This window comes from Gallus gallus, chromosome 1 (assembly GCF_016699485.2).
Source record: "Gallus gallus isolate bGalGal1 chromosome 1, bGalGal1.mat.broiler.GRCg7b, whole genome shotgun sequence".
Classification (NCBI taxonomy): domain Eukaryota; kingdom Metazoa; phylum Chordata; class Aves; order Galliformes; family Phasianidae; genus Gallus; species Gallus gallus.
Window position 1 is genome coordinate 188,908,937 of NC_052532.1, and position 12,122 is coordinate 188,921,058.

Below are 12,122 nucleotides of genomic sequence, written 5' to 3' on the forward strand. Positions count from 1 at the left end.
CCCTGCCTGCAGCAGGGGGTTGGAACTAGATGATAGTCAAGGTCCCTTCCAACCCAAACATTTATATGCTTCTATGATCCTCCAAAAATAAATCCTTTGCTGCTTGCAAGGAGGTGACATAGGCAGCTTTTCTTCTCCATTCCAGGTTTTTCCTTAACTGTTAAAGCTGGTCCACAGACCCTTGTGGAAATTACTGGATTTGTTTTCATCACAACAGCAAGACTGTGCTGACTGAATGGCACTTCTAAAACTCATCACTACGACTTCTGGACATCAGGGTCCTGAGAGTGGAGAAGTGTAGGGCTGCCCTGCCTTGTCCTGTCAGCAGAAGCTAGTCAGAAAAGATGGCACTCTGCCTTATTTCAACGTTGCATATACTTCAGAAAGGAAGAGCTTTTAAGAATAGTTCAAGCTACAGTCTTCTGTAACATAGAAGAATCATAGAATCATAGAATGGCTTGGGTTGAAAAGGACCACAATGGTCATCCAGTTTCAACCCCCCTGCTACGTGCAGGCTTGCCAACCACCAGACCAGGTCATTTTTCACAGGTTTCATGTTCTCCAGCTTTTCTTAGTCTTGTAGATGACACTGAGTTGGAGGGAACAGTTAATACCCTCAAGGAAGGGCTCCATTCAGACAGTCTGAAGGAAAGAGACAATAAAAGCTCATTAATTTCAATTAAACTAAGCACAGAGTCCTGCCCTGGGAAGGAATAACTCATTGCAGTGATGCAGCTGGGCACCAGTTGGCTGAGGAGCAGCTTTGTGAAGAGGCCCTGGATTCCTGATGGACAACCAGCTGTGCTGGGGCTCACTGTGGATTCTGGCAGCAAAGAGACCAAGCTGAAGGAGCAGAGCTAGGAAATACGGAGAGGTATTGTTCCCCACTAGTGGGAACATGGTGCCCATCAATCAAATACTGCGTCCAATCTCCCAGTAGAAAACAGACATTGGTCAACTGGAGCAAGTTCAGGTGAGGCCACCAGGGCAGTCAGGGCTGGAGCACTTGTCCTGGGAGGAGGATGGGGAACCTTGGAGAAGGGACAGCACTGGAGGCATCCAGCAGCAGCCCCTGGTACCTACAGGAGCCATGAAGGAGATAGGGCTAGTTCTTCACCATGGTATGTGGTGGAAAGATGAGACAATATGCAAGAAGCATCAAGAGGTTCAGATTGTATGTCAAACTTTTCCACTGCACGCAGCAGGTTGCCCACGGAGGCTGTGCAGCCTCCATCCTTGTAGGATTTCAGAAGCCAGCTGATCACATCCCTGAGCAGCCTGGTCTGGCCCTGCTGCAAGCAGGAAGTTGAGCCCTGAGGTACTCCCAACCTGAACCATCCTACAGTTACTGACCACACAGCAGCCTGTTGAGGAGATGCCAAGGCCTCTTTTTACAAACTGCTCTTCCCTCCTTCAAATAATTCACACCAGGACACAGCCTAATTTGTAGATTTCACACAAAGCCCTTTAATGTAGGGAAACACAACCCTATGGAGGGCAGAGCAGCTGAGTGATGCTAGGCTGGTACCAGTCAAAGCCTCCTGCATACTGCAGCATCACCCCTCTGTGCTGTCCTTGTCCATCACAGCCATGTTTCCCCTGCACAAGACTAAACCTTTCCAAAGAGATGATGTAGAAAAAATGACCTTTGGAGAATTCCCCAAAGCTAATGGCTCTGCATGGAAAGTGCTGCTCCATGACACAAAACCAGATGATAGCTGCAATTCAGCCTCCCCAAGTGCTCAGCAACCTCTTCTGCATTATGTGTTGCAGAGATTGGGTTTTGCAGACTGGCAAAAGGAGGGCCCTCCATTCACATCGTGGTCAAAGGGAGCAGAGGCTGCTCAGCAGCCTGCAAGATGGGCCCGGGGTTGGTTACACCCCTGGCTATTTGTGGAAAATCTTTGCCTCTGTGAGCTCCCTGCCTCTCTCCTGTGCCTTTGTGTTCTCTAGAAGGTGAAACGTAAGGGTATAAAAGCTGCAAACAGTTCCTACCTCTGGAGATCAGGCATTTACTCCAAGAAAGAAAGACCAATTGCTTCCCAGAGCATTGTCCACTCACATTAGAGAAAGGATTAAGCAGATACATTCAGCTATTCTAACAGATTTTCTTTAAACCTTGAATACGCCTCTCACACTCGGTAAGATAATCACATTAGTTTTGTCATTAAAAGATCCCTTTTATAGAAAGTACCTAAACCGCTTAAACCACCCAGAGAGGCCGCATACATTAGAAAACAACAAGACAAACGGAAGGGATTTGCTATCCCCCCTCTTTGGGTTGCACTGCCCCTGCTTTCTAAACCGGGGGACTGAGCTAAAAGACTTTGCAAACCGTCAGCACAGGGGGCAGCCCAAGGAGTGCTCACTCCCCACCAAGGAAACACCACAGAGACACAGGGCCAGCACATTGTGGAGATACCCATGCCTAACAACCACAGCACACCGATAGCCAGCTGATGTTCCTGGGCAGAGCAGGTCCTCACTGAGGCCAGGCTCCAATGAGCAGTACAGCGAGCTGTAAGCATGAGAATCAGCATTAGTAAAAACAAATTACTTACTGAACTTGTGCTATAAAAGGACAAGGAGAAGAGAATGGGGATCACACAACTTTGAGCTTACAAAGTGAAGGCTGATGTCTCAGCACCTGGAGGCAGTGAAATTGAGGAACTGAAATGACACAGGAGCGTGAGCTACATACTGATAGCAGTAGAAGCTACAAGTAGATGCTAACATCTTTAAAGTCATAACTGTTTTTTTTTAAACAATGGAGAACTGAGAAGCACTTAAGTACCGTAAATTTATCCCAGGCGTTGTCCTAATTTCAGAACTTTTGCTGTTGTGTTACCTGAGCAGCAAAGCAAAGCTGTTCACTGGTTTGATACCATCCCTCCTGACCATCAGACAGACAGAAAGATCACACACTGGTCCTGGAAGAGTGCTAATGTATCCAGCATGCAAAGTCTCCAATGCACAGATAGCTTTCTATGTCATTGATGATTACTTTCAACTCATTTAGAGGTTAGACTCAAAACAAAACAGGTTTGGTCTTTTTTGTTTGTTTTTTTTTTTAGAACCAGAAATCAAAATGTGTTTATTTAAAGCATTGACAGTGTAGCTGCGGCACAGTTTGGGAGGCAAAGCTTGCCCTGCATTCCCACTTGACACACAGTTAGACATCATATTCCAGGTTCCTGGAGGAGGCTTTCCTTTCTTAAGCTTCCTTTGATGATGCAATATTTGGCTGTCTGCAAAGCTGAAATTGCCTACAGGCACAACAAGCTACAAGCAGAAACCACTTAGTGCCTTCCCAAGATGCTGCAGCCTCAGCCCTCCCTGATAGCTCCCTGCGTAGCGCAGTCAGCCCCCATCAGCCTGGTCACCTGCCCAGAGTGCTGTGTGCTGCTGCCAGTTGAAACCATTTTTGTCTCTGCTACATAAGAAATACCTGGGGCTGAAACAAGCTTCCAAAACCAAGACTGTTTATCCTCAGTACAACTATAGCTGGACTGTATTCAAAATGGTCACCTAGAGGGAACAACCAGTGAACAGATCTGCTCCTCACCAGGCAGCAAAAACTCTGAAATGCAAACACAACCAAATGAGTGCAGGGATGCTCCCAACATCTGGAGTTGTGCTGTGAGCACAACTTGATCATCACTTTCACTGGCTTTCCTCCCACTCCATCCCCGTCAAGCATAAACAAATTTGTCCTCACAAAATAAAACTCACTTCCAGAAACTCACACTGGATATTTTTTAATGTGTTTTTGAGACAAACTGCAGTTGCACCAGTAAGATTCATGCGCTGGATACATCATCCGTTCCTTTTTTCTTTTTAACATTTTCCTCAGTCAGTAGCAAACATACATTTTAAATTCAGAACATTCATGACACACACCAAGGGCTCGATATGAAGTACACCAATAAGCTTGAGATGAAGTGTGGCCCATCACTATATGCCTGGAAAGAGAAGTCAGCAATTCCCCAAGCCCGTTTTGTTCTCACCTCCATGAGCAATCAGAAGAACTAACATTTAGATGAGGTAGTTACACAGGCAGTTCCTCATTAGCATACATTAATGTGTACATAAAAGTTAAGACAAGGTCTGAATGCTTAAGATATTGTTCATATTCAAGGTTTCAGCTACTTGAAGAAAAAGTAAGAACCAACAACTGATAAGAGTCACCTAATTCATAAGCTGGTCGAAGCTGCAAAACGCTGATCCAAAGCGCACTGGAGTCACAGAATCTCACTGCTGAAGCCTAGCAGACAGCAAGGTTTAGAAAAAGGCTGAATAAAACTGATCAATTTTTGGTTTGAAATATAATTTCTTCAGAATAGTTAATGTAATTCTACATTCTCTAAGTACTTTGCTCAAGACAGAGCATGAGACGTTCAGATTCAAACACAGTGTTTATGCTGAGATTTAACACATTAGAGTAAGGTGAGAGAATGTCAGGAACTCTAATAGAAAGAAGATGCACAGATATGTATTAAAAGATTAAATTTCAACATTGGGTTCACTTTGTTCCCTGAGGGCAGGAGGAGACTGCTAACAGAAAAGACCACTTGGTGTCTTAGGGGAATCCTGAACTATCAGGCATATCAGCCAAGCTGAGAAAACTTTTCAACAGAGTTGAAATTTTAAGAGCCTGAGGACAACAAGCCTTGCCTGAGTCTTCCTGAAATGCAGTTGTCTTTTAAACTGCAAAGAAGCCTTTCTGAAGGGCTTCAGTGTGAATGAAGCCAAAGCTGGAAAATGAGGGGACTGCCCCAGCCATTTATTAATGTCAAATATGCTGTCTCATGAATCAGGGCAGTTTGTCTGGTTTGGAAGCCTTACAGAAAGCCCAGTGCACCTGGCTTGTTGAGCTCAGCACCATGCTTTAGCCTGCTCCAAGAGGGTAGCTGCATTCTGTGTTTTGAATAGTTCGTCCCGCAAACAATTTTTTGTAAAAGGCTTTTATTGAAGAGCCATCAGCAAACAGATCATGCAGAATTTGAACAATACACAGAATGGGGGGGAGGGAGGAACCCACACAAGGCACAGCCCCAATTATTTGTCACTTCATAAGATCTACCCAGCACAAGTGTCACACTTGCTCTTCGAGAGAATGGCTTTGAAAGCTTCCTGATCTGAAAAAAGCTAAGTGTGTGTGGGACATACACATATACACACACACAAAACACACCCAGAGTTTTCTTTGGCAACCATCATCACAGTGGCATTTCAGGAATAGGATAAACAGCAAAGGAAGAAATAGAAACCCTGATGCAGACTGTGCATTCTCAGCCAGTTATGAGCAAGAGTCCGGGTCCAGCCCTGACCATTCCAGAATGGAATGATTCATGATTTTCCAGAATGGAAAAGCTACTTAAGGCAGCTAGGTTAATAAACTTCCAGAAAACTAGTTTAAAAAATAAAGATCTATTTCTTTCCCAGTATCAGTTCCAAAGGGTAGGGGCTGTTTAGTTTCCTCACAAACTGCACAGCCAGTTTTTGCCCTTGCCTTCCCTCTCTCTCCAGTTGCAGTAAGATGTAATTTCTGTTCCCTCATTCTCTATGCCCTTATCATGACAATTACACCAGCTGAGGGCTGAGATGCCCGAAATGCAATCCCACTGAAAACAGGGGGAGTTTGGCATCAACATGAACAGCACTGCTCTTTAATCCATTGTATATACCAACAGTAAGGACAGTCATCTAGCACAGGAAGGAAGGCATCAAGCCTAGAACAGGAACTCTACCCTAAGGTACAGCATTGGAGAAAAGCCATAGGAGAAAGCAACACAGAGCAGGCAGCTCAATCCACACTTTGACTGAAGGTTATCTGTGTGCTGCCTACTTCTCTTGTGGGCATAAGCAACAGTGAGCACTGCAGCACGGATAAGGAAGCAGGAGTGGAACACTGAGAGCATGCACAACGAGGCCTGGCCCTGATCCCAGCAAAGCCAACAGAGGTACAATGGCCACAGTTGTTACAGTACCACTTCAGTGCTGGTGCTTGGCCTCTGCAATCCACTGCTTCATGTAGTGGACTTCCAAAGCCCGAGCTTGTTGCACAGATTTGGGATCACAAGGGTTGCGGCTACGTAGGTCCAGGTGATGAGCTCCATCTGGGATCACAATTGCCACGAGGGAATCAGTGACGTTCTGGGTCACCCCACCTGCAGACCACGGATCCAGGCCGCCATTGCTGTAAGGAATTAATGCTTCATTAGGCACCGCAGTGAGGTGACACTTCACATTAACATATCCACACTGACCTTCAACCAGTTGGCAGATGTATAACAGAAAAAGACCTCAAGCCTGCCTCCATGCCCTATGCCCACCTCCCATCAGAGGGGTCCTCTCAGAGGTTATACAGCTATCAGTAGCTTAGACAAGGCTAGAGTGCCATCATAAACTATCTGCTGGTTCCTATAATACCATGTAGTGCCACAGAGAGATGACAGCAGATTAATCTCAGAGGCTTTGCCATGAAAGGTTCACATGCCCCTGAACCTGCCTCCAACAACTCTTCTTCTGTGGCAGGAAGAATTAAATGCCATTTCCTCCTCCTCTCCGAGTCAATGAAAACATTCCTTGTGCTGCAGATCTGATTCCAAATAATGTCTGGTCCATAGAGCAATCCAACAGTGGAAGTAAGGTAATCTCTGCATCTTTTATTCCCAGCTTTGGACTTTGGAGGTTGAAGGGACTACTGGGTTATTTTCCTTTACTGTATTGTTCTTCTCATAATTTCTCTGCATAAAGAAAGCAATTTCTATATACTTATGGAACTATGTGACTCTAGATCTGTTCCTCAGTTAACACACTGGATCCACCCACAAAAGGAAACATTAGAAGTTGGCTTCTGTATTTCAGTGAAGTTCCTACAAGTATCTAAGAAATGAGAACATGTTGGGCCAGAGATACGTGCTAGAAAAAGAAAACAAAATACATGGCAACACCAGAAATCACAGACAATAACAAGTGAAAAAGTGTAGAAATAACAGTAAAAAATGTGATGGAATCTAAGATTTCATTTGTTTCTCCACTGCAGGACAAAAAATAGTCTTCAATCTCCACAGCTCTTAATTTTCAGTGGTTTTAAATACGATTGCAAGTGAAAGAAACATTTTGCACCTGGAAGAGAAAAAGCACACAAAGCTGCCCAATAAGCAAAAAGCATTTGATTTAAAAGGTCATCTGAATCAGCAGAGCACCTTGGCAACAGGGGGATGAGTTGCTGAGAGACTCAAGAGGTACATGGACTTGGATCTTTTGCGGCCAGTCACATGGAAACTAAACATGCCACGAGGAAACAACAATCCCTGGCTTTTCTGGGAGCTGCTGGCTGCATCCTCTGCAGCTCCTGCCAAGCAACGGCAGCAGAAGCACTGACGCAGTTTGAGAAGTGAGAGCTGCCCAGGAGAGGGGGGACGGAGGGCTCACCATTAAGTCATCCCAAGGCTTACAGTCTTACAGAAGAAGGTAACAGTACAAACAGAAATGGATTATTCCTGTGCTAAAGCTAAGCATGCACATGAGCAATCGTTGCTTAACTCACAGAAAAGAAGTTTGCAGGTGCAAGCAGAAGTAGAAAAAAGTCAGCAATTCCTTTCCTGCAGTGGATAGGCAAGTAGGGCTTCCAAACAAGCAATCACAATGTACAGTATCAGCACTAGTCCTAATTTTAATTCATCATACTTTCCTGACAGCATAAATAGGGTCCTGCCTATCCCAGAAGAAGTTTCCTTCCCTGTCACAACTTCAGAGCCTCTTCAGTCCTCCAGCTATACCCAGAACAAGAGAGACTTCTGCATAATCTCAGAAAAACTGTGTATGCTTTTCTAATATGTACATCCTCCACAGTTGCCCTGGTCTGTTTTCTGAACTTCTCACCTTTCTCTTCAGCCTGGCATTGTTTTGCCTTCCATTCTTCTACTCCTTTTTTTCCCCCTCCAGTGATGCCTTCTTCAGCAGATAACTCCACTATCTCTCAAGGTAGAACCTTCACTGTCAGCCTCCCCCTCCCATACAGAGCTGGACAGGTGGGTACCTGAGCTCAGAAGCTGAAATGCCCAGGTATGACCCACCCAGCTTAATTAGATAACTCTTAGAAGGTGCCTGAGTGGTACAATATAACATGGATCTGCAGAGTGATGTGCTGCTTACAGGGGGAGGAACAGCAAGAACAAAGAGTACACTGGCCAAATCCCAGTATGGCTGGGTAAATCCACCCTGCGGTGGTTCTGTTCAGATGCAGCATTCTTCCCTTCCTGTGCAAAACTGTTGTGCAAGTTCCTCGACACTAATGCAGTGCTTCTAAACCCACAGGGAGCCACATCAGCCACATCCCCCAGCAGACACAGGGATATTTTTTGTAAAGTGCTCTGGTGTTTGAGGATAAAGAGCTCTTATATAAAACGTACAGTGCTGACAATGTGTTTGTTTGCAGAGAGGCAATCCAGCTTGACACACAAAGCTCTGTGTGCACAGCACTACTTCACTCATTTGGTTGCTTTCAAGCTTTTCTCATTTCCATCTCCTTCAGTAGGCATAAATTCTGAAACACTTGTTTAGATCTGTTTGCTCGTTTATCACTTACAAAGCCAATTTCTACTGTACAGATCTGTGAAGCCTTGGAAATCAGCAACATCACAAAAATTAAGTTAGATCCACTTTTTTTTTTTTTTTTAAAAGGAAAAGCTTCCAAAAAGGGTGGAATTTCTCACTCTGGAGCACATATCCTGCTGGGACAGAAACAGCAAGAGACAAATGAAAGGAAATCAACAGGCTTTTGGAGCCAAACAGACTGAATTTAACAGCTGAACTCCCAATTCAAGACAACTTTTACTTCAAAATAGACAACCGTTTACCAAGTCCAAGACGTTAATTCCAATTTTTAAGTGTTGGGGCTTTTTTTCCCTGAAAAGGCCTTGCAAAATGTAAATCAGAGCACAGAGCAGTATATCCAGGAGATGCCTGCTTTTGGCAGTGAGTACAGAATCACAGCTCCTGAGGGCACAGGTTTCAGCTGGGTTTATTAAATGTCTTTCTACCAGGTAAGACCCTAATGAACAGCTAAGTGTTAAGCTGTCCACACCTAGAATCCCTTCGCAGCAGAAGTACAGCTAGAGGAACCTTCCCTTTATTGAAAGCTGAGCAGAGTTTAACCTTAGGAATAAAAAAGACTGAATAGCAAGAAGCATGCACAATTTTGTACTATACTGAAACATTTTTACATTTTGTTCACGTACAAAGTTGTGTTAGACAAACTTCTGTTATATTACTTGTATACACACTTGTTATATACACTTGTATACACAACAGGAACAGCTTTTTACATTCGGACCTTGCACGACTTAGTTGAAAATTGCTTATGTACCACTAAAAGCAGCAACTGGAAGTGAAAGCTCCCTAATTTGCTTTTCTTTTTTTTTTTTTGGGGAAATCAAAATTAAAGAGGAATGTCACACTAGCAGTCCACAGGCTATCACCAAGAGCAACAATTCTAGTGATCGAGATCCTGTGTTACAGCTAGAACTTGTTTAGGCTTTCCTTTTATGTGGAAGAGACAGTACTCTGGCTTCTTAAAAGCTCAACAGACTTACCAGCATGGGAAACCTGGCCTTTGGCCACTAGGTAAGAAGGAATCCAGAGGGGAAGAAAGTTACATTTGACAGAATCCAACTTATTCAGCTGGAATGCTGCAGACAGATCACTACCAGACTAAACTGGTAGAAGACAACTCAAACAAGGCTCACCTGAAGATGATGTTGCTGTGTGAACTGATGTTTTTCCCTCCATACATAGAAAGAATCCAAGAGGGACGAGGCCTCACTCCCCACAGCCTGAAACATTCATCTGAAAGTGCCTCAAAGTCCCATTTCTGGGGCTCAAACATGTCATGGACACCATCTGTGCACATGGGCATCACCATCTCAGTACAGACCTGAGAGAGAGCAGAGCAACAAGACATGTTAATGAGAGACTGTCTGGGAGCTATTTGTGTAGTATTTAAATAAAGAGGCTCACACAGAATTCATGGACTACCATCAGCTATCACAATACACGTATCAAGTAAAGCTTCATCTTTCGTGCAAAAACATTTCCTGACCTCAGAAAAAAGTTTTAGCCTGGAAGCAAACGTAGCTCCCGCTGTGGCAATTTATCTAACTCAGTCCATTCCTGTTTACCTGTCTTCAGAAGTTTATAGAGTTTGTGATAAAAAAAAAAAAAATGTGCATAGGAAAGTGTTCAAGTTCTAAGCCAGACAGAAAAAAGAGATATAGCTTGAAACGTGATACTGTCTATGAAATGTTATAATCCCTTTCATTTTCCCTGTTTTTGAAGAATGAGGTTCTTTTAAAGCAATATACAAACAAGCAGGGTCTTTGCTGGTGCTTACATAGCCTCCTCAATTTATATCTGGTCCAATATCTTAACAGCAACATGAATTCCCATCTCCCCTAACCCCCAAAAAACTTACCAAGTTGTGATTTTAAGGGGACAGAACACACACCTGATAGTACCAACCCAACTGGCCCAGATTCTTTGTTGCAGTCTCAGACATGTCAAAGCAGGAGGCTTCTCCTGTATAATTGTAGTAGATGTTTATTGCCTGGAAAATATTCTGCAGCAACAATTTGTCAGAGAGACTGGGGTCCTTTAAGAACTTGCAAACTTCCTGCAACGAAGAGGAGAGATAGGAGTCTGAATCTGCAAGAAATACACAGCACCTGATGAGATATCATTTTCTTTTCAAAGTACATTCATAATACTATCAGAATCTTTTTATGTTATTATATACTGTGAGCATCATCATTAAACGGTGTTCCATTTGTGCAGACTATGCTATCACAAAGAATCTGAAACTTTACAATTTCTGATTAAAATTCTTGGCTCTTGATGCAACCTGTGGCAGTCAGTCAGACCAAGAGAGAAGGAGAGTTAAACCAAGTGGAAGTGACTTCAAAAGCCGAGGCTTTAATCACTCCTCCAAGGGATCAGTCCTCAATTACCCGTATAGGCCAAGCTGGTAGAGGCTGTAAGAAGTCAGCTTTATAGGGATAGTCCACCATAGCCAAGTCTATCCATGTTTCACTCAGCCAAGTTTTCAACATAGCCGCATCCTGAAGATTCTTCAATGGGCTGCACAAATGAAACGTCCTGGAAAGCCACTGTAAACCTACATCTTTAATAGAAAAAGAAAAAAAATTACAGTTAAAATGTTTGTGTTGTTATCACACAGGTCAGTTGTGCTGCTACTAAATATTTCACTTAGTGTAGCTGATCTGGTGAAATTATCCCACATACAAGCATGTGGGATACAAGAGCAGATTCAGATTTAGTCAACATTGCTAAATCGATGGGAAATGCAACCTCAATATTACAGCTTATGGATCTGCCAAAGTTAAGGCAGTATTACTCAAGAAGCAAAGACTGATAGGTCATCTGGCCTTTTTTGGGGTTTGTTTTTTTTTTTTTTTTTTTTTTTTTTTGATAGGAAGCAATTATCTACCAACAATTGAAAAACTTCAATCCAGCTAGCTCAAAATACAATGTATGAAATGGATTTCAGAATTCTTCTTGTCTGATGCTTTCTTTATTTTATCTGGTCTAGAATTTCTCCAGTTCAGCTTTGATGTCAATTGGCTAACTCATCCTACCAGGTTTTATTTACTCATTTTTAAGAAAAAAGACTGTCAGCTCATCTGATCTTGGACGATTGGCTCTGGATTCCAAATCCTGCCATGTGTGAATAAAGCACGTGCTTCAACAAAACAGGCACTTACAAAAACAGTGCTGAACACATCCAAGAATATAGCTTAAAAAAGAAAAAACTAACTACCAGCAACAGTACATTTCCAGGTTAAAGGCATGATTCAAAGACACTAATTTTATGAAGTCATAAGATAATCCTAAACATTACAGCCATTTGAAGGCTAGTGGTAAAGTCTTACCTGTTGAGGAAAGGTGGTTAATGGCATTCCAGGAATTCCGGATGCTTTCTGAGCAGCCAGTCCCACTCTTCTTGAAATCATTCGTCACTATGGTAAAGTAAGCACCACAGGGAACCAAATCACCAAACTGCCAGATTGGGGCAGAGGCTGCCAGTGCTCTGCAAATGA

At 43.3% G+C, this 12,122-nt stretch overlaps 1 protein-coding gene across 3 annotated transcripts in view; it reads right to left on the bottom strand.

Annotated features, from left to right (window-relative positions):
• Positions 1 to 3,742: 3,742 nt before the first annotated feature.
• PRCP (prolylcarboxypeptidase) overlaps positions 3,743 to 12,122 on the bottom strand; it is a 29,417-nt gene continuing 21,037 nt past the window's right edge. For all 3 annotated transcript variants that reach the window (XM_040647048.2, XM_425654.8, XM_046902278.1), the window contains exons 5-9: positions 11,955 to 12,112; positions 11,013 to 11,185; positions 10,514 to 10,678; positions 9,756 to 9,943; positions 3,743 to 6,199 (exon numbers count right to left, since the gene is read on the bottom strand). In XM_040647048.2, coding sequence (XP_040502982.1) covers positions 5,995 to 6,199; positions 9,756 to 9,943; positions 10,514 to 10,678; positions 11,013 to 11,185; positions 11,955 to 12,112 — 889 coding nt within the window. In that variant the 3' untranslated portion in view covers positions 3,743 to 5,994. The remainder of the gene's footprint in view (positions 6,200 to 9,755; positions 9,944 to 10,513; positions 10,679 to 11,012; positions 11,186 to 11,954; positions 12,113 to 12,122) is intronic.